This window comes from Silurus meridionalis, chromosome 18 (assembly GCF_014805685.1).
Source record: "Silurus meridionalis isolate SWU-2019-XX chromosome 18, ASM1480568v1, whole genome shotgun sequence".
In the NCBI taxonomy this organism is placed as follows: Eukaryota; Metazoa; Chordata; class Actinopteri; order Siluriformes; family Siluridae; genus Silurus; species Silurus meridionalis.
This window is the reverse complement of record NC_060901.1, coordinates 15,143,130-15,166,012: the sequence shown is the minus strand read 5'-3', so window position 1 is coordinate 15,166,012 and position 22,883 is coordinate 15,143,130. Positions and strand designations below refer to the sequence as shown.

The 22,883-nt window shown below is 37.7% G+C and overlaps 1 protein-coding gene across 2 annotated transcripts in view; it reads left to right on the top strand.

Moving 5' to 3' along the window:
* fgd6 (FYVE, RhoGEF and PH domain containing 6) overlaps window positions 1–22,414 on the top strand; it is a 43,262-nt gene extending 20,848 nt beyond the window's left edge. The window contains exons 5-21 of one of the 2 annotated variants that reach the window (XM_046873890.1): window positions 2,708–2,738; window positions 4,289–4,440; window positions 6,135–6,291; window positions 7,691–7,778; window positions 9,760–9,810; window positions 10,723–10,781; window positions 11,754–11,825; window positions 11,973–12,041; window positions 13,320–13,403; window positions 13,512–13,591; window positions 13,683–13,782; window positions 16,053–16,196; window positions 16,319–16,427; window positions 16,523–16,617; window positions 19,621–19,749; window positions 19,919–20,067; window positions 20,947–22,414. In XM_046873890.1, the coding sequence (XP_046729846.1) occupies window positions 2,708–2,738; window positions 4,289–4,440; window positions 6,135–6,291; window positions 7,691–7,778; window positions 9,760–9,810; window positions 10,723–10,781; window positions 11,754–11,825; window positions 11,973–12,041; window positions 13,320–13,403; window positions 13,512–13,591; window positions 13,683–13,782; window positions 16,053–16,196; window positions 16,319–16,427; window positions 16,523–16,617; window positions 19,621–19,749; window positions 19,919–20,067; window positions 20,947–20,983 (1,606 nt within the window). In that variant the 3' untranslated portion in view covers window positions 20,984–22,414. Of the gene's footprint in view, window positions 1–2,707; window positions 2,739–4,288; window positions 4,441–6,134; window positions 6,292–7,690; window positions 7,779–9,759; window positions 9,811–10,722; window positions 10,782–11,753; window positions 11,826–11,972; window positions 12,042–13,319; window positions 13,404–13,511; window positions 13,592–13,682; window positions 13,783–16,052; window positions 16,197–16,318; window positions 16,428–16,522; window positions 16,618–19,076; window positions 19,265–19,620; window positions 19,750–19,918; window positions 20,068–20,946 lie in introns of those variants that run through there. The other variant, XR_006928575.1, reaches the window with a different exon arrangement.
* The last annotated feature ends 469 nt before the right edge of the window (window positions 22,415–22,883 follow it).

Genomic DNA, 22,883 nt, shown 5'->3' with positions numbered 1-22,883 from the left:
CATGCAACGTATTACACAGTAAAGTCGACAGCAAACAAAAATCATTTTAGTAAATAACTAAGCAAAATGTCTCATCGTGATGTTTTAGTCAGAGGGAACGTGTTTCTGTACACACTGAGTTTGTATCCTTAACATACAAAAGTTGTTTTCTTAAATTGTTTTATAGACGTTAAAAAATATATACCGTATTTTTCGGACTATAAGCCGCTACTTTTTTTCCCACGATTTGAACCCCGCAGCTTAAACAAAGAAGCGGCTAATTTATGAATTTTTCCTGGGTTTTTCCAGGTTTCACAAACTTCAAGCCAAAAAACTGAACCCCATAACGTTAGACTAATGAAATTTCCGGACGGAAACGAAAAAACGCACTTCACCTGTCTTCTATGCTGCACGGCATCGGGAGAAAAGCTTCACCGATGGTGATTTTTAAACACATGACGATGACAAAAGAGAGAGAGTCAGGGTCATGGGATAGCTCGCTAACTGCAGTTGCAACAGAAATCATATAAGCACATACAGGTTTCCAAAACTTGTGCTTTTTTATTTTTCTTGGCAACAGCGTTACGGGTTAGTCAAGAAACTTAGAAATGAGCATCAGAAAATAATAAGGACATATTCCTCGGTCTTGCACACATGCAGCAATACTGGAAAAATGCGCGGCAGGCTATTCCCAAAATGCCGCTCTGCTCTTAAAGAAGCCACAACATATTTCACCCGTTACACTGTGTAACAGACACTGTCTTTCATTAAAGCCTGTGTAAAGTTCATTAGTTTCAGTGTAGACACCTGCGGCTTATAGACAGGTGTGGCTTATTTATGTTCAAAATAAAAATCTTTGTGAAAATTCAGTGGGTGCGGCTTATATATGGGTGTGCTTTATAGTCCGGAAATTACGGTATTTGATTGGGTTGATTAATATTATATTAGATGTATGTGTTCTTAAGGTCTAATTATGCTATATACATAAGTTAATGAAGGTTTACAAGTTAAATGTGCAATATAGAAATATAGTCCTTTGATTGTACCACAATTTTGTACCTTTTATTCTGGAAGTGTATGTGTTAGGGTTAAGTTATGAGGGGCGCTCATTTTGAGGTACTGGAAACACCTCTGCTGCATCTGAAATCACTCGCTCATTCACTTATTCACTTATTAACTAAGCCACTATATAGTGAATGGCAGTTGAGTTCACTGTATAGGAAGAAGGGAACAAAATGAGCGAATTCACGTAAATGACGTAAATATCCTGCTTTAGGACCCTCCTGATTTTGGTCATGTTTATTCACCATTATGTTTATTATCAAAAAATATATTAATTTAAAGATTGAAAGTAGAAAAGATTAAAAATCTCACTACTTTGTCACATTTAATTATTTTATAAACATAAAACAAAAATCAACTTGAATATACAAGTATATGAACTAGGGGTGTCCCCGGCTATGGATTTACATAGTCAAATCAGAATTGTCGAGTCTTGCCAATAGTCGACTTATCGAGAGTAGGCGTGTTTGCCATTTCGAGAGGCTCTAAGTACAGCTCAAAATCGATGCGCGAAAAAAACAAAAATTAATTTACAGAATTATATTAGAAGAGAATATACCTTTACAGAATTTTCCAGACATTGTTAAATATTTAAATCCCTGTTGCCAAGATGCTTCTGTGTTAGTCACAAATCATGGAAAAGGAAACTGTCACAGGGGTGGTTGGGTTTTATTTACTTCTGTTAAAAATATTTATTAAAAACTTCTTTCTTTTAAAATGGTTATTTACAACGTAATCATAGTTCTATATGAAATCAGACATTAAACACAGACATTTTAATATAAGCAACGAAAACTTTGCCTATTTGGGGTCACCCCTTATATGAACATAATATACAAAACATTTTCGCTGGATTTCCCGTCGGTGTCCTCGAGCTGACTTCAGGGCTAGACAGGGCTAAACTCTGCTTTGCTAATCTGTAAAATGTCTTGCTAATTGCTAATTTTGGATTTAGCAAAATGTATTTTCCAAAGGGGGCGGTTTTCTATTGCACCGTATCACGTTGCAGTTTGTCAGCGACTGTACATCGGACGTACACTCAAACGGTGTGCATTGTGGATCTGAACTAGCGAACGAACGTAGGGAATGAAGTTGTTGTCGGGCAACATTACAAAATGGCAGAAACCCGAAATAGTGCACTATATAGACGATAAGGAGCGGTTTCAGAAGCAGCTTTTGTCTTTAGCACAATTCCATATCACTCCATCCAGGGATAAGTGTTGTTTCAATTCACACCCCACACAAAATTAGACACACTCAGACTCAGCTTGGGAAAGAACTGCGGGAAAAGCAGGAAGTGCTGTACATTATGAGGTTTTTAACTTTTCTAAATTATTCTACAAAATATTGTGTAATGTTTTCTAAAGAAAATACGACGAAATGATGCAGATTTACACATTTGTTTATAGATTTTGTGTGAGTTTATGCCTAATAAATGTTAACCTCATAGCTCCTATACAAAACTCAAGCAAGTTTCAGACACCAAATGTGTATAATAATAGACTTGACTACATTTGGGACCTGTGCTTCTGCACTTTATGTACTTTGTTAGCAAAACTATATGTAGTGATTCAAACTGTTTATGGATATTTGTGAATATTACACTGCATATGCTTATACTGTATAGAGACTGGATCTAATAGTTATGAAAACATGTATGTTGCAGGTTTGTGGACGTTTTAAAGTTGCTGCACATCGTAAGTAAATAAAAATGATTTAAAAAATATCTTAAAAAACCCTGCTTGTGATTTATGATCTTTTTTCCTTTACCGGATGACAGGAAACTCCGCAGCCCAGTATAAACACTGATACACACCTGTGGCTTTATTTATGCTTGTAATGAGTGTGTGAAGCAGTGCACTGGGCTTAAACATGATCAGAGACCAAAGAGGAGAAAAGCAATGAATTAAAGAACACCGAATGAAAGAGAGTGTATAGTGTAGCAAGAAAACAGTCACCGAAATAGAGAAGGAAGGAACAGAAGGCAAGACGTGGCGAGACAAAGGAGGGAGAAACTGAGAGATTTTTAGGAAAGAGGTCACACCCACCCCCTCTGGTGCCCACGCAGTTGGCCATGATCCCTAACAGCTGCCTTTAAGAAGGTTGTGTGTGTGTGTGTGTGTGTGTGTGTGTGTGTAAGAGAGAGAGGGAGTAAGCAAGAGATTATCTTCATACCAAAACTCCTCTGGTCTTTTCCTGTGTGAACTGATTTGGAAAAACTTTTTTTCACTGCTGAAACTTTTTTCACTGCTGAAGCAAGTTCTGAAACTTTTGGCACCAGAAATCTTTTTTTAATTGACTACTAATCCAAAAACCAAGCGATTTTGGTACCTGCTGAATACTGGGGCGGGGTTTAAGGCATGGTTGTTGCTGATTGGTTACACATGCTGCCTCGCACATCATAGTCAATCTAGGCCAGGTCAAAAACGCAGTATTACACCGTTTCTAAATAAAGGGCAATTCCAAATTGTTGTCTAAGGTTCAAGGAAAAGGTCAAGCACCAGAAATCTCTATTATTAAAATAAAAATGTTACTCATTTTTGTATTTTCTATGAGGAGGTGGTTGCTCAGTGGTTAAGGCATTGGGCTTCGGATCGGAAGGTCACAAGTACAAATCCCACCTCCACTGAGCTGGGCCCTTGAGCCTATCACTGTAGAACCGAACGTGTAGTTGGTGGAATCGGACCTGATTCAAACTCTCTTTTACAGGTCGAAATAAATGTCCAGTTGGTGGAGACATCCTAGTGTGTGAATTTGTTCTGTATGCTGTCTCAAGTTCAAAAGTCAGACTTATAGGATTATAGGAAGAGTTGGATCAGGTCCTGCCCAACCCTTTGGAGTTTTGGTTCTGCAGTGAGTGTTGTAATTGTTGATCTCCATCTTGGGATTTTATATATTTAAAATGTTAAAATATCCAGTCTTAAGCATCTCAGAATTATTTTTACTGTCAGAGCTACAGCTCCAGTTTCAGAACTGAAGTCTAGGGCTGCTGTTGTTTTTGAACGTGCAGTGGAAAAACACCGGAAGCCAAAGCATATGGTGTCTCTGCGTTTTCTGATCGTGTATTTGGGTGGTGTTATTTATCGACATGTTGAATTGATGCCTGACTGCGATTGTTTTTCAAATGCTAGCTGTAGCATTTTTGAAATAAACGTGTAGGTACAGACGTTATAGTGAACAAATATCTTGGACCGTCGATTGTCATACAGCGATGCACCTGCCTGTAGCATCTCCGTTTTCTCGACAGGACTTCCGGGATGCAGTTGCCAAAGCGAACCGCGCCAGTGGTAAACCTGTGGTGGAGGAGCGGGTGCTGAATCAGATCCTGTACTACCTCCCTCAGCTCTACGAGCTCAACAAGGACCTGCTGAGAGAACTGGAGGAGAGAGTCGCACACTGGTAAACACACACCTTCCTAGTGCACATTTTGAAGTAGCTATGCATAGGTTTGCAAAGGGGCGGAACATTTTTGGTAAATTTCCAGAAACGTTACATGGGAACTTTATCTGGGGGATTTTGGGCATATTCCAAGTTGGAAATTTACCAGCAATTTGTTTAAATTTACAGAATTTTACAGGAATTGATCAGAAATAATTTGAAATGAATATAAACTGTATTATATACAATATAAACATTTTGTTTGGTCATAAGTTGACATGCATGCAAACTAAAAATTTGAAAGATAATTGTATGTACTATTTATGTAATTTACGTGAATACTCTCCAAGATGGAAATTTTTTGATGTAAGATTCAAAACATTATCTGTGGTTTGTGTAGAAATACACAGTGCATGTAGGGGTATGGCCTACTGGTAAGTGTACTGTGTGCATGTGATTTGAGGAATGTATAGGGTAGAAATTCTACTGAAATTGCATTAAATCCTTTTAACCAAATTTTAACCAAGAATATCCTGCCAGATTTTTTCCAACTATGTTTAGGTTCCCTGTTCTTGGATTGCCTGCAATATTGTAAATTCTAGTTTATTCTCATTAATGTTTCCTCTTAATTCCCAGGACATTTTCCAGTCTTCAAAACTACAGGAATCTTTTTGCAACCCTTGCTATGCATCATGTAGATAGCACAATATGATATTGACACTGGTTAGTTATATCTATTTGTGGCTGTTCGAGTGCATTTCTAGACTTAATATATGACAGTTTTTATATATATATATATATATATATATATATATATATATATATATATATATATATATATATATATATATATATATGTGTATATATATATATATGTATATGTATATATATATATATATATATATATATATATATATATATATATATATATATATATATATATATATATATATATATATATATATATATATATATATGTATGTATGTGTGTGTATATATATATATATATATATATATATATATATATATATATATATATATATATATATATATATATATATATATATATATATATATATATATATATATATATATATATATATATATATGTTACTTCATTTTACTTTATTTTACTTCAATAATACTTTGAGTGACTGCAATCTAACAATTTCCCTGTGGGACTGATAAAGTATTCTGATGATTCTTTTAGAAATGAATCCTATCTAAATTAATATTTCTTGATTGTTCTTTTTTTCAGTAAATGGACTGAATTTGGGTTGGTCTAACAAAGTAGTGTTTGAGAACTTTTCGTCAAATATGTTAGCTATACTTCCTGATTGGAAACTCGATAAATCAATGAGAAACAATAAAGGGCTTTCACAAATAACGCCTTCTGAAAAACGTTTCTTCCATTCCCCTTCCTGTTTATTGTGGTTGTTGATAGTTTTTTTTTTATTTCCCTGAAGGATCAAATAACAAAAGAGCAATTTTACTTGTCAAATGTATTAGCATGGTGAATTTTTTTACTTTGCATATCTGCGATGTTTGGAAGCTGGGAAAAGTGCGTAGGATCAGCAATGATATAGCCCTGGAGTACAGAGGGTTAAGTGCTTTGCTGGACCTTTCGAACAGTAACCCAGAGCCCTAACTACTGAGCTACCCCTTCCCTTATGCTTCAGTATTCTTTTTCTTTCTTTGTGATTTTGAACACACAGGTCGGATCACCAGAGACTGGCAGACATCTTTGTGCAGAAGGGACCGTATCTGAAGATGTACTCGACGTACATCCGAGAGTTCGATCGCAACGTGGCTCTGTTGGACGAACAGTGCCGCAAGAACCCTTCTTTTGCCACAGTCGTACGTCAGTTCGAGGTACTTTGGGTCAATTTCTGCTCAAATACTGTGCCTTTTTCTTCTTAACTGATCTTCGTTTAATAGGATCAAATTCTGGAGACATGCGTGTTTTCACAGATGTCCATTCTTTCATCTTCAGTAACTGCTTTATCCTGGTCAGGGTTGTGGTGGGTCTGGAGTCCATCACATCAAACATTGGGTGTGAGGTTATACGTTGATTATAACGCGACAAAAAAATAATAAACTTGACTTCCATTGCAATTTAGATTAATTCACCAAACTAGTGAAGTACCACTTTGCCGATTACTATTAGCACAGTCATCACCTCATGACCGTGACCTCACATGAGTAGCCTGTAAATAGTCCATGCTACGTCACATTGATCCATATCCTCTAGCGTCTACATTCTCGTCACTCAGTGGTCCTAACGGCCCTCGAATGTTACATTTGTAAACTTCCTTTTATCTCAGACAGAGGTGGGTCCTAATACGTCCTGGTAGATTTGAGAAAGCACGCATAGCTAGTGCCAATATTATACTTAAATGAGGCTGAGGATTACTCCATAAAGATACTGCCACGGGACTTTTTATATTATATAATATATTATGGATGGCAAGATTCACAGATTTGCATCGGTGCATTGGAGACTGAGGCTTGTCCTGAGAGTCACATAGAATACAGATTAACATGGCAGAGGTAGAGCTGCATCTTCATGGACACAGAACAGGAAAAGGACATCTGGGTTTTTTTTTTTTTTTGCGTCGTTGTCCTGTTGGAAAATGAACCGTCACCCCAGTCTGGGGTCCAGAGCCCTCTGGAGCAGGTTGTCATCAAGGATGTCTCTGTACATTGCTGCATTCATCTTTTCCTCGATCCAGACTAGTCTCCCAGTTCCTGCTTCTCAAAAACATCCCCACAGCATGATGCTGCCCCACCATTCTTTACTGTAGGTGAAGCAGTGAGCAGTGCCTGGTTTCCTCCAGACATAATGCTTGGCATTCAGGTCAAAGAGTTCAATCTTTGTCTCATCAGACCAGATAAGTTTGTTTCTCATGGCCTGAAAGTCCTTCAGGTGCATTTTGGTAAACTCCAGGCAGGCTGTCATGTGCTTCTGTTGTCATGATGGGTATTGTTTGTAGAATTTTGAGGAAATTAATTAATTAATTGAATCCATTTTGGAATAAGGCTGTAATGTAGCATAAAATGTGGAAAAAGTGAAGCACTGTAAATAGTTTCCAGATGCACTGTAACTAATTATTGATTGGTTAAATGCAGTGGTTTTCAGTCAACGTTATTAACTTCATATGCTAAAGCTCTCGTTTTTAAAATCCAGCGTATTAGAGCAGGAAAACTGATCCCGAACACTACTTATCTAAATGCTGCATGTTTTTTTCTTCTCCTCTCTGTGTGGTGTTAGAAGAGTCCTCGTTGTGCCAGTCTGGCTTTGAAGCATTACCTACTAAAACCTGTGCAGAGGATTCCACAGTACCGGCTCCTGCTGACAGGTACACGACATGTTACTGCTCTTACATTAAACCATCAAGCAGACACTGTTCACTTGTTCTTAATTATATTACATGTAGTTACTTTATTTAACCTTTTTATTGATCAGGACCTAAATACTAATTTAACAAATAACCTCAGTTGGCAAAAAAAATGTTGTTTTTTGTTTGTTTGCTTGTTTGTTTTGTTCTCCCAAAAGAGTAAGCTAATACTCAGAAACCAGGTGGGGAAAAAAAATTCCTATTTTCACAGTCTCTAAAAGAGGCTGTGTGTCTACATCATGCCAAGTAGGAAAGACTTCAGCCATGAAAAGCAATTGTTGCTGCCCATTAATCTGCAAGGTGTTATAAGGTCATCTCCAGACGATATAAACTCAACTATTCTACAGTGAGAAAGACTTTTAACTAATGGAGACCCTTTTATTGCAGTTGTCAATCATCATAGGACTTAGTGTTAAAGATGATTCAATCCATGTACAGACCATTAAATGTTCTTTTTTTTATCTTTAGGTCATGTACAGGTGATGTTAAAGTCAATAAAAAGAAAAGAAAGAGCTTCAGGCTTTTATATGTCATGTACATTGCAGCATAGTGAAATTCTGTCCTCACAGCTTTTTAGTATACTTGGTCAGAGCGCAGTGTCTGCCATGATACTGAGCCATTGGAGCATAGAGCATTAAGGGCCTTGCTCAAGGGCCATACAGTGGCAGCTTGGCGGTGCTGAGGCTTTTAGCTTTAGTAACTGAGAGCCTTAACCGCTAAGCTACCACTTCCCAATCAGACAATCAGAACAAGTATAGCATTAACGGGTATCTAGGAAAAAATCCCTTCTCTCCAAAAAAAAAAATGTGGAGCATATTTAAAAGTGTTTTGCAGCAAAGCACTAAAGTTCTGGAACAATATCCTTTGCACTGATTAAACTAAGGTGGAGACGTTTGGTCATCATGCACAGTGCGAAAACCCAAAAGAGTGCATCACCACACACACCTTTCCGGAGTAAGAACGGGAGCTTTAAGAATGGATTTGGACTCTAGTTAATGTCCACAGACTGCTACATTGACTCAGGACTGCAGTTTGCTTCTGATTGATATCTGCAATAAATGGACATTCGGTGCAACCCAGATGAGGATGAGGTTCCCTCTTGAGTCTGGTTCCTCTCAAGGTTTCTTCCTTTGCCATCTCGGGGAGTTTTTCCTTGCCACAGTCACCACCGGCTTGCTCATCAGGGAAAAACTTTCTTAAAAAGAACATATTAATTTTTTATCACCACATTATCTGTGTAAAGCTGCTTTAAGACAATGTTTATTGTTAAAAGCGCTTTACAAATAAAAATGAATTGAATTGAATTGAACCTTATACCAGCTCTTGAAGCACAATGGTAAGCGTGTGATGATATGAGATTGTTCTGCAGGCACAGGATCTGGGCAACATGCCTTCATTAAGACGACAATGAACTTCACTCCATACCAAAATATTCTTGCGACAAATCTGTCATGGCAAATCCTGTCTGTCAGCAGTTGAATCTGGAGTGAAACTGGGTCGTGCAATAACCCCAGCCACCAGCAGCAAATGGACTTCTGAATGGCTAAAGAGGAAGAAAATCATGTTGTTGGAACGACCAAGTGGAAGTCCAGACCTTAATCCATATCCAAACTGAGATGCTGTGGAGGGATTTTGAGCTGTGCATAGACTAATGCAATCAGACATCAATAAAGTAAAAACAGTATTGGAAAGAAGAATGGGCCAGTGCTTTGCTAATTGCTTATTCTTACTAAATTATAGGGTTTCTTTGTCACCTGAGGTTTTTGGGTAATTTATAGATGTTGAGGACCACACAATTGTTATTTAGGCCATGAAATTGAAAAACATGCACTTGACAGAGGGGGGTGTACTATCTTTTTCTTACGACTGCATATAACTTACTTAAAGTGTTACAACATGATAAAAGTCCCGGTGTGCACACAATTGTTTTTCTGCTTTTCAGATTATTTGAAAAATCTTCCTGAAGACTCGTCGGATTACAAGGACACTCAAAGTAATGACACCATACACAACTGATATATTTACTGTATATAATATATATATATATATATATATATATATATATATATATATATATATATATATATATATATATGAGAAATTACTGGAATCGCTTTAACGATTCCAGTGAAATGTGTAGGTTAAATATGGAAAAGGCCGTGCTGTTAGAGGAAAAACATGAGAGGACGGTTTTCTTTTGAGTCTGGTTCATCTCGAGGTTTTTTCTCATACCACCTTAGGGAATTTTTCTTGTAACTGTTGCCACTGACTAGATTTACAGTCTAATTGATACGTTTTAAATGTATATTTGTAGTGTATTTATTTCTATAAACTTGCTTTGGGACAATGTCCACTATTAAAAGCACTATAGAAATCAAATTGAACTGAATTGACATTTAAAGCAATCTTGAGGTGAAGTGGAGAGTTGAGACTTTATTTTAATTATTAATGAACAAGTGGTTTATTGATTTTTTTTTTTTGACATTTTTTTATCACATTTAATACTATGCACCATCCAAGACAAGGTCTTGAATGCAAAATTTTCCTTGAATGCTAAATGTGTGTTTAATGACATATAAAATTTACATTATTTCTTATTTTATGTACCCTTGTACATTTTTCTTGTATAAGCTGAAGCTATAGAGACTTAAACAAATTAGATCAAGCTCACCAAAATATCCATATTTAAATACGACAAATAATCCACACTATCCGACTAATCACATTCAAGAATTCCAATCCGGATAGAATGTCACTCCAGACATATTATTTTTCTTTCTGGTTAGATTTTTCGTAGAGTTTCACTTCATAGATTTCAAAAGAAATTTCCTGCATTACAAGTATTTCTGGTGTTAAATAAAAAAAATATTTATATATATAAATATTTATTTCTGTGTTTACTCAGCCGCTCTTGGGGTGGTGAAGGAAGTTGCAAATCACGCCAATGACATCATGAAACAAGGGGTAAAATGTTACACACAAACACAGATTCTCTCAAGCAATGTTTAATCAACTGTAAACTTCATGCTCTCATTGCATCTAAAGTATAAACACAACCATATGGACAAACGTTTGTGGACACCTGACTGTGTGCTTTTTGAACATCCAATTCCACATTTAGTCCCCATTTCCTGTTGTAGTAATAGACTTTAGACACTAGATTTTGGAGTGTGCTTGTGGAGATTTGTGGAAATTTAGCCACAAGGATGATAGTAAAGTCAGGTACTGATGTAGGTGAGGTGAGGTGAGGTGAGGAGGCCTGGGGTGCAGTGTTCCAATTCATCCCAAAGGTGTTCAATAGGGTAAAGATTCAGGGCTCTATAGCAGTAGATCTTTCACTTCAACCCAAATCATCTCTACATGAAGCTTAATTTGTGCATAATGTCATGCTGGAACAGGTTTGGGTCTCCTAGTTCAAGTGAAGGAAAAATGTAAAACTACTGTACCCAAAGACATTTATACAATTCTGTACTTCGAAATTTATGGTAAAAGTTTTGGGAAGAACCAAGTCAGGTGTCCTAATGCTTTTGTCTGTATAGAGTGAATAACTATTACTACGGTTTTGGAGTTACATGTATTGAAAAAATCTTTTTCATATATATATACATAATAGAAAAAGTCTGCATTTACTGTCTCATAAGTGATGGCAACATGTTAATCAGCCTTGTTATTCTTGATTTAAATGTATTGGGTGTTGGAGGGAAATTTGACAACCTCCGAAGCTCCTTTAATCTCATTGCCAGTGTTTTTTCAATATTACGACATGTAACACGAAATGAAGTGTTTCGTCATTGAAACAATTACAGAGTTAAGAAATCTGCCAGTGTTTTGGAGGCTTAATAATCTCATCTGGCTTTATGTTTTTTGGGTTTTTTTTGTTCTCCTGGATTCAGCAGCTTCACAGTTTTCACTGTTTATCTATTTTATTTTTTTTAGGACAACTTCCAGAAGTTGATGCAGGTTCAGTGCAGTTTGAACGGGCATCATGAAATTGTGCAGCCTGGAAGGGTTCGTGTTAAACTGTCTGATGACATTCCTTATAATCCTCTGTCTCTCTTTCCTCATTCTATTTCTCTCCTTTCTTTCTCTCTGCAATGATTCTTGTAAATAAATTAGATTAATTATAATGGATTTTCTTTTGTATTGCTCATGCAGGTGTTTCTCAAGGAAGGCACACTGATGAAACTTTCCCGGAAAGTTATGCAGCCCAGAATGTTCTTCCTGGTGAGAAAAAGACTTTGCTTTTAGTTCTATTTTATTTATTTATTATATTATTTATAAATACAATAAGAAGGCTTATTAAAAATCGATTTACATTCACATGCTTAATTTACCCAGAAACACAATTTTATTAAATTTTATTACTATAAACATAAAAATATGAAAAATAAGAAATTGAGTGTTCTTGAACCTCACACGTCCGTCCATTCTGTCATTAATTACTTTTTTCTAACATCATGTCCCAATTTATGAATTTTTTTTATTCTCGAGGAAACATCTTGTATGGGAATTATGAGATGTTTTGATAAATGTTTTATTAATCCTAAGTGGCTGAAAGATTCGTGACCAAGACTGAAAGCTGGATTTCTAATTGAGCAACAAAATGAACTGTACGAGGTGGTATCAAACAGTTTCTAGACTAGTTTTGTAACACGCCAACGGATGGCAGCACAAGGCTGCACGCACAGTCACAGGGCGCACCAACCTTTATAAACCAATGTATCAAAAGAGGTCAGCCAGTAAGTACATCGTAAGCTGTGCAAATGGTGCTACTCTGACTATGTGCGTTACCGCATCTGCGATTTCATCTGGACATATCTGTAACAGAGCTGTTCGAAATGATTCGGCATATTTACAATGCTGCGATGAGGCGATCGATGTGTTTTGAGTGGCACGTATGCTTTAAGAGCAAAAGAACATCACCGGATGACGACGAGAGATCAGGAAAACTTTTAATGAGCTCAACCCCTGAAAATGTTGAAACTATTCGGCAACTTGCACATGATGATCATCGGCGAACAATCCGTAAGATTGTTGCTATCGTCTGTGTTTCATACGATCATCACGTGTGATTTGAACATGCACCATGTTGCTGCCAAGTTCAAGTCAAGTCAATATAAGAAGCTTTTATTGTCATTTAAACCATATATAGCTGACGCAATACACAGTAAAATGAAACAATGTTTCTCCTGAACCCTGGTGCTACATACAACAACAAGGAGTAGGGAGAAGTCATGAGTGAAAGCGACCACTAGTCTCGAAACGTTTTGATACTACCCCGTAATTCACTGTTTGTTTGTACAGTTGCGGAATGAGTAATGGTACCACTTTTCAAAAATCTATACTTTTTCACTGGTACAATGTTATCATTTGCAGCTTAAATAGTGGTCATAACAAATGTAATGTAATTTGATTGCAATTTGATTAAGAAGATGATAAATAAAGTAAAAAACATTCCATAATAATTTCTTTCTTTCTCTTTCTCTCTCTCTTCCTGTGCAGTTTAATGACATCCTGCTCTACACCACTCCTGTGCAATCTGGCCAGTATAAAGTAAACAGCATGCTGTCTCTGGCTGGTATGAAGGTCAGCTATCCTACATTTTGCTCAAGCACACCGATCCTCCTACACACACACACACACACACACACACCTACACATACACAGGATAATTAATGACTACATATCCTGCAGGTAAGCAAGCCCAGTCAGGAGGCTTATCAGAATGAGCTGAACATTGAGAGTGTGGAACGTTCTTTTATCCTGTCTGCCAGGTAAAACACAAACACACACACATGCATACATAATGGAATGATATTAAATACATGCCTGAGCTTGTTTAATGACTTTGATATGCATGTACAGCTCAGCCACAGAGAGGGACGAGTGGCTAGAAGCCATCGCTACAGCAATAGACGACTACACAAGAAAGAAGATCTCATTCATATCCAGCCGGAGCCAAGAGGTGTGTGTGTGTGTGTGTGTGTGTGTGTGTGTGTGTGTGTTGGGAGGGGGGTGGTGGGTGGTACAGGTGTTGTATATAACCCCCCCCCCGAGAAACAGAGACAACATATAAACACTTCCAGGTACAGGAAGAAAGTGAAAAATGTAGCCCAACTGGATAAGAGTTTACTGAAATGTTTGACAACATATTTTGGGTGGGTGTGTGTTTTTTGTTTGTTTGTTTTTTTAGCAAATAGGAAAGTGGGTTTAAAATTTTTGCTAATTTATAACAATAAAAAAAAAAAAAATCCCATGTACATAAGTATTCACAGCCTTTGCTCAATACTTTGTTGAAGCTCCTTGGTACACCTATTTTGGGAGCGTCGGTGCACAGCCATTTTAAAATTTTTTCCAGTGATGTTCAATGTAGTTCAAGTCCAAACTCTTGCTGGGCCACTCAAGGTCATTCAAAGGGTCGTCTCGCAGCTATTAATTTGTTATCATGGCTGTGTGCTTAGGGTCATTGTTCTTTTGGAAGATGAGCCGTCGTGTGTGTGTATATATATATATATATATATATATATATATATATATATATATATATATATATATATATATATATATATATATATATAGATAGATAGATAGATAGATAGATAGATAGATAGATAGATAGATAGATAGATAGATAGATATAATGTATATATGTGTGTGTGTGTGTGTTCATATTAGCATATGAAGTTGAGAATGTTGACTGGGAACCACTGCATTTAACCAATCAATTAATTAGTTACACTGCATTTAGAAAGTATTCTTACGGCCTTATTCCAAAATGGATTCAATTAACTATTTTCCTCATAATTCTACAAACAATACCCCATCATGACAACATGAAAAGTTTGTTTGAAATCTTTGTAAATTGATTACAAATCAAAAATGAAAAAAATCACATGTACATAAATATTCCTAGCCTTTGCCATCACACTCAAAATTGAGCTCAGGTGCATCCTGTTTTCACTGATCATCCTTGAGATGTTTCTACAACTTGATTGGACATGATTTGAAAAGGCACACAACTGTCTATATGAGGTCCCACAGTTAGAGAAGGGCCTTAGTCAGGGAGGTGACCAAGAACCCGATGGTCATAAGCTGTCGCCAAAGCCGTTTCAGAGAATTTGGCTGTACATCCAACAGCAGAACACGTGCACCAGCTCAGGACCTCCACATCCAGCATCTTTACCTCCAAAATTATCTGAGACCAGCCATCTGAACAGCTGCTGCAACAATCAGTTTGCACAAGCAAAGACTTCCTGCTCAAACTGTCAGAAACCGTCTCAGGGAAGCTCATCTGCATACTCGTCGTCCTTATCGGGGTCTCGATCTGACTGCAGTTAATTGTCGTAACCGACTTGAGTGGGCAAAAGCTCACATTCGTTGCCGTCTGGCACTTTGGAGTGGTGTTCTCTTTACGGATGAATCCCGGTTTTCACTCTACAGGGCGTTGTGTGGGTGAGCGGTTTGCTGATGTCAACGTTGTGGATCGAGTGGCTCATTGTGGCAGTGGGGTTATGGTATGAGCAGGCGTATGTTATGGACAACGAACACAGGTGCATTTTATTGATGGCATTTTGAATGCACAGAGATACCGTGACGAGATCTTGAGGCCCACTGTTGTGCCATTCATCCACGACCATCACCTCATGTTGCAGCATGATCATGCATGGCCCCATGTTGCAAGGATCTGTACACAATTCCTGGAGGCTGAAAACATCCCAGTTCTTGCATGGCCAGCATACTCACCAGACATGTCACCCATTGAGCATATACGTATACGTATATGGCGTATACGACAGCGTGTTTCAGTTCCTGCCATTATTCCTGTCATTATTCGTCAAGTTTATTTGTATAGCGCTTTTAACAACAGACATTGTCTCAAAGCAGCTTTACAGAAATCAACAGTCAAGGTAAATGGTGTGCATTTGTCCCTGATGAGCAAGCCATGGCGACTGTGGCAAGGAAAAACTCCCTTAGATGTAATGAGGAAGAAACCTTGAGAGGAACCAGACTCAAAAGGGGAACCCATCCTCATTGAGGCAAATGGTGGTCACACCAGATACTGAAAACACACCTTTTGTATTCATAGAAAAGTCTTAGATCTTTAAGTTCAGCTCATGAAAACAATTGATGAAGCTTGAATCTAAAAGGGGGTGGCAGTATATTCCACTCAGACTGAGATATAGCTGAGATGTTTTCTATTATTAATATATTCGTGTGTTTTTATATTGCATTCAGTCAGAAGAAGCTCCCTCTGATGGTTCTCCACTGGGTTCTAAAGCTCCAATCTGGATCCCAGACCTTCGCACCACCATGTGTATGATCTGTACCTGCGAGTTCACTCTCACCTGGAGACGCCACCACTGCCGGGCCTGTGGCAAGGTCAGAAGTTCGCCTGAGTCTGGAACACAAAACATGCAGACGTAATTAATAATCTAGGTTTAAAATTCCTCATGAAAACGAAGTACATCTGTTTTTGTGTTTGTTTGGTGTTTTTTTTGCAGGTCGTGTGCCAGGCATGTTCGTCAAACAAATATTATCTGGAGTACCTGAAGAACCAGCTGGCACGAGTGTGTGATCAGTGTTACATCAAACTACAGCAGAAGGACAAAGGTTTCAGCTTTCTCTTCTGAGTTTAAAGATTTCATCGCTGAAAGTCTGAGTCATGTCTCATCCGAATGACCGTTGTGTGTGGTTAACTCTCTCAGGTGAGCAGTCCGAGGTGGCCGTTTCACCCATTGGCCGCAGCTCAACGTTTGCTTTCTCTAGAAAACAAAAGAAGATTCCCTCTGCGTTGAAAGAGGTAACATTTAAGAGTAATTCATTACATTAAATATATTTCAAACACAATTCCAAAAGAAGTTGGGACACTGTGCAAAATGTAAATAGAAACAGAATGCAATGATTTGCAAATCTCATAATTCCCTATTCCATACATATTATATTCACAATTAAACAAAACATATCAGATGTTTAATCTGAGAATATATTCCATTTTAAGGAAAAAATTATATCATTTTGTATTTTATGGCTGCAACAGGGCTCGAAAAAGTTTGGACAGGGCAATGTTAACCACTGTGTCGCTTTACTTTTTTTTATCTGTATACATCTGGGAACTTAGGAGACCAGTTGCTGAGGTTATGGAAGAACAACGTAGTTATGTGTCTAATACAGGATTGTAGCTGCTCAACAAATTTGGGTGTTCTTTGTTGTGTTTTTTTTACATGATGCACCAAATATTTTCAATTGTTGAAAGGTCTTGACTGCAGGCAGGCCAGTTTAACACCCGGACTCTTCTACCACAATGCCATGCTGTTATAGTAGATGCAGTTTGCAGTTAACATTGTCTTACAATATTGAACGGCTGAAAAAGATGTTTTCTGAATGGAAGCATTTGGTTTCTAAGATCTGTGTATGCCGTTCTTCATTTATTGAGCCTTAGCAAATGTGCAAGCTACCGATTTCACAGGCACTAACGCACTCCCATACCTACAGAAATGCAGCCTTTTGAACAGAGAGCTGATAACAAGCCAGATGGTCCCGCTCCTCTTTAGTCTGGAGGACGTGGTGTCAATGGTTTCCAAAAATAATTTTTTATTTCAATTCGTCTGAACACATACAAGTTTTCCACATTGCCTCAGTCCATTTAAAATTAGCTTTGGCCCAGAGAAGCCAATACACAATAGAGCTTTAACCTGCATTTGTGGAGTTGTTAATGAGCCAATGCAGTGATATCCAATGCAGAATCTGATACTGATGCTGACACAGTGGGAAAAATAATTATTTGATCCCCTGCTGATTTTGTGAGTTTACCCCCTTACAAAGAATTGAACAGTCTAGAATTGTATAGTAGGTTTATTTTAAGAGAGACACTATATATATATATATATATATATATATATATATATATATATATATATATATACATTTTTTTTTTTTTAATAGATTAAAGAAAGGTTATAAATTAATTTGTAACAATCAGCAAGAATTCTGACTCCCACACACCCAAATTAGTCATGTCCTTTTAAGAAAGTACTCCTAATATCAACTTGTGACGTGTATAAAGGACAGAATCAACCTCTTCCATTTAAACCTCTCCATCACCATGGGCAGGACCAAAGAGCTGTCAATGGATGTCAGGGACAAGGATGTAGACCTGCACAAGTCTGAAATGGGCTACAAGACCATTAGCAAGAGACCACTGTTGGCACGATAATTCGAGAAGAAATACAAGATAAGTCAATTGCCCTCACTCTGGAGCTCCATGCAAAATCTCACCTCATGGGGTGAGGATGATTCTGAGAAGGGTGAGGAATCATTCCAAAATTACACGGGAGGAACTTAATGATCTCAAGAGAGCTGGGACCACAGTCACCAAGAAAACCATTGGTAACACACCAAGGTCCTTCTGCTCAAGAATGCACATGAACAGGCCCGTCTGGAGTTTGCTAATGAACACCTGAATGATTCAGAGAAGGCTTGGGAGAATGTGATGTGGTCAGATGAAAAAAAAATTGCTCTTTTGAACTCGGCGTGTTTGGAGGCAGAGAAATGTAGAATATGACCTCTAAAACACCATCCCCACTGTCAAACATGGAGGAGGAAACGTTCAGCTTTTTCTCTGCTAAGGGTACAGAAAGACTTCACCACAAGAACGGGGCCATGCACTGTAGAATCTTGGATGAAAAACTTTGAACACTGACGATGGGTTGTGGACGGGTCTTTCAGCATGACAATGACCCAAAACATATGCCCAAGGCGACAATCTGATGGTCTGGTAGACCATTCCAGCCTTGTGCAGGTCTACAATCTTGTCCCTGACATCCTTTGACAGCTCTTTGGTCTTGCCTATAGTGGTGGAGAGGTAATTCAATTAAATTAGTTTTCTTTTGTATAGCGCTTTTAACAATGAAAATTCTCTCAAAGCAGCTTTATACAGATAATGCAGTGATAAAGAATGAATAAGATGTTCTTGATAAGTAGAAGTTGTTCCCTGATGAGCGAGCCGGTAGCAACTGTGGCAAGGAAAAACTCCCTGAGATGGCATAAGGATAAAACCTTGAGAGGAAGCAGACTCAAGAGGGAACCCATCCTCATCTGGGTTGCACCGAATGTCCATTTATTACAACTAAACCATGTTGACGTGTGCAGTGATGGTGATCAGATGCAAACTGTAGTCCTGAGTCAGTGTAGCAAACTGTTGACAATCCAAATCCATCCTCAAAGCTCCTGTTCTTACTCCGTAATTTCATGGATTCCCAGGGCTTTGATGAGAAACCATCCCCAGCTGCATAGAGTGGCCTCGAATCGAAGAGAACACCATCCAGAGGCAGGCCGGGACATAGCGGGCAGATCTGAGGAGAGAAGAGGCAGGAACAGTGGTCATTGGAACCTCAGGAGCATGTTTAACTTGACCCAGAATGGAATGGAAGAGGGTGATTCTGTAACAGGTGTCTTTTATACACGTCACGAGTTGATATTAGGAGTACTTTTTTATAGGGACAGGAGTAATTTTGGTGTGTGGGAGTAAGAATTCTTGCTGGTTGGTATGGGTTCAAATAAATGTAACTTATTTCACTCAATCAAATACACAAATTTATAGCCTTTCTTTAAAAAACATGGATTTTCTTTTTTTAGATTCTCTCTCTCTCTGTTAAAATAAACCTACCATAAAAAGTCTAAAATGTTAAATTCTTTGTAAGGGTGTAAACTCACAAAATCAGCAGGGGATCATAAAAAGATTTCCCCAACTGTACTTGTGAAAGAAAATTTTCATCTTGGCACGACCCTGTCGTTTCTCTGGCAGGTTTCTGCAAACACTGAGAATTCCTCTATGAGTGGCTATCTACAGAGAGCTAAAGGCTACAAGAAGCCGTGGAAGCGGCTGTGGTTCGTTATCAAGAACAAAGTCCTTTATACTTACGCTGCTAGTGAGGTATATCACGTTATGTTTGTGCATCATTTTCTGTTTGTCTGATTGTGTTTTCGGATACGAGTGTCGATCATGGAGATGGATTTGTCAGGTGCGGTGTGTGTGTGTGTGTGTGTGTGTGTGTGTGTGTGTGTGTGTGTGTGTGTGTGTGTGTGTGTGTGTGTGTACCCAGGATGTTGCAGCACTGGAGAGCCAGCCACTGCTGGGCTTTTTCCTGAGGGAAGAGAAGTCTGGACCGGCAGAGAAGCTGCAGTTTAAACTCTATCACAAGAACATACTGTATTATATATTCAGAGCAGAGGATATTCCTACAGCTCAAAGGTACACGCACTTAACAATCTATAACAAAAAAGAAACAATTTACAAACAAAATGTAATCTTATCAATGTATTTTTGTCAGCACTATCATCACTTGCCAATTTCATTATTTTAAACCAATAGACAACAAGCCAAGGGTTTTTTTTAGAAAAAAATGTCACAGATCCATCGTCTCCAGGTCTGGAATGGAGGACAATTGAATAGTAGTAGTAGAGGTCGGCCGATTTTACCAATACCAATAGCTGGGTCGGATTGTACTTACCGATAACCGATTAATCTACTGATAAAAAAAAAAAAAAACATAACACAACACTCTATGTAAAATAGTACTGGAGTTTATTACACAAATAAAAAATACAAGTCATGAATAATGAAAATGTTCTAAAGTAAATAAATATATAAATTTTATTCATATAAAATATATAATTAATAAATTAATAATGAATATAATATAGCGCTCTCCGTGCAGCACGCAGTTTCACATGTAAAAACAAACAGCACATGGCATCAGTGATGTAATGACAGCGGACCAGAAGCCGAAAAAAACATTGGTATGGATTTCTGCTGATTGCCAATAATTCCAGCAATAAACTATTCTTAAAGTGCAGTGTGATCTTAGTTTTAGTCATAAAGAAAAGAAAGCACCTTTTTCAACTATCAGTTTGTATTCATCCACTTCTTCCTCGTTTGCTCGTGTTGCTGCTTCCTTTCTCGCAGTGTTCAGTTCAGACGTTCGTTCCTGCATGATATCTTACATACTGATCTGTTTGACCAGTGGTATTGCAGAATGTCACTTCTCAAACATAGATCTTCATAAATTAAAAAAAATCACTTAGAGCACAGAAGCATCTGTTTCTCATATCTGTTTGTTTTTTATTTCAGATGGATTGAGGCGTTTCAGGAAGCCATGATTCTTTGACTTATGTGGATCAAATAGTTTATTAGAACTAGATATATTTCTGGCCTGCAATAGTAAACTGAGGAACCATGCCTGAGCTCAGAAGACACCTTTTCAAGCATTAAAATAATTGTGGGACAATGGATGCATAATAAGCAGCCTAGGAAAGAAGCGTGTCTTTCAACTGTCTTCCTCAGAGTCCGTCCTCAACACAAGAATCAGGAAAACGGGTGTCTGGGGTTGTGCACTAGTGACGGGAAACAGCAGGACTGTCAGAAAGCAAGATCAGAAATCTTCTGTTACATGGATCAAGTTGGATTTTGCCTCACATTGAATATGTGTGCGTGTGTGTGTGTGTGTGTGTGTGTGTGTGTGTGTTTGCGTGCTAATGAATCATAATGTAGGTCAAGGGATTAAATGAGACATTAAAAATACCAGGATTTAGCCCGATTCTGTGACTTCCAGCAAAGCTCCGTTTAACGTCCAGCCACATCCAGTGTGAAGTTCTAATGATGTTATAAACGCTGTATGTGTAAAAAGTGTCGGAACAGATTCAAAAAACCAAAACAACAAAAAAAAAAATCACGTTTGATCAAATATGGATGTGCAGGTTTGAATCTTCAGGGCCTCTAGATTCTGGTTGAAGAACAAAAAATGTTTCTGCAATGGTGCATCATGGGAGATGTAGGATACCACTGTAAAAGCCAGTTGATGTTTTTTTGTGTTTTTTTTTTTTTAATAATAGCCACAACACTTTTATTTGACGTTTAGCCTTTTTAAACAACTTTTTAATCATTGTTTTGTATAGGACTGTCTAAACAAATGACAATTCGATACTGGGAATAACTGGATGTACATGTAAATAGGCTGTATATGGTAATATAATGCAGGGTTATTTATAACAATCTAGGATTGTTAGTCTCCTGATGAATTTAATGATTTTGTAATTTAACATCGTCAGGTTTCCAGCCAGTTAAGAACCGTGTAAAGTCACCACATAATAACCGAGCGTGGAGTTTTCAGATGACTGTACACACTTGGGAAAAATGTCAGGCACCTCTGTGCTACTCGTTACAATCAAGCTGTTGTTGTGATTTCATTCTTACCATTCGGCACTTCTTTCTCTTACAGTTTAGTTGGAAAAGGGTTTCGTAAATAAAGGATAATATTGCTGGTGTTATGACGTCACAGCGAGAAGAGGTTTATGTTTGATAGGACAAAATGCACAAGAGCACTGCACACTGATTTTTTTTTTTCTTTTTTTTATATGATTAAACCTGCTGTTTCATTCACTCATACCTAAGCTAACTGGTCAGGGTTGCTTTTTTTTTTCAGAACTGACTTTTGATTGTGTTGTAACACTTAAGCAACCATTTGAAATCACTCCAGGGAAGTACTGTGTTCAGATATAGATGTAAACTGCCAGAGGTAATAAATCATTTTAAACAGGAATTTCTGTGTGCATGTCTGTGTGTGAGAGAGTGAGAGTGAGTGAGTCTGAATGAAAGCAAGTCTGTGTATGAGAGTGAGTCTGTAATCTCTGTATGAAAGCAAGTCTGTTTGAGAGTAAGTCTTTGTGTATTAATTAATCTGTTTATGAGTGTGTGTGTGTATATACACTGGCGATCAAAATTAGAGAACAATTTATAAACAATTGAACAATTCTGAAATAATGTCATCTTCACTGCTCAACAGTTGAGGGAGTTTTTGTCCTGTCTATACCATGCTACCAGAACACCTTTTCCACAAAATAACTAAGCCATTTAAGAAAAAAACATTATTTTGCAGAAAACACTGATCAAAATTAGAGAACACTTTCAAATACCTCCCAGGTATTGGTGTTAATCTGGTACCTGGTGCTAATTTCCTTGATTATCTGTCAACCCCTATTTAACTGGCAGCCTAACTTCCAGTTTCACTG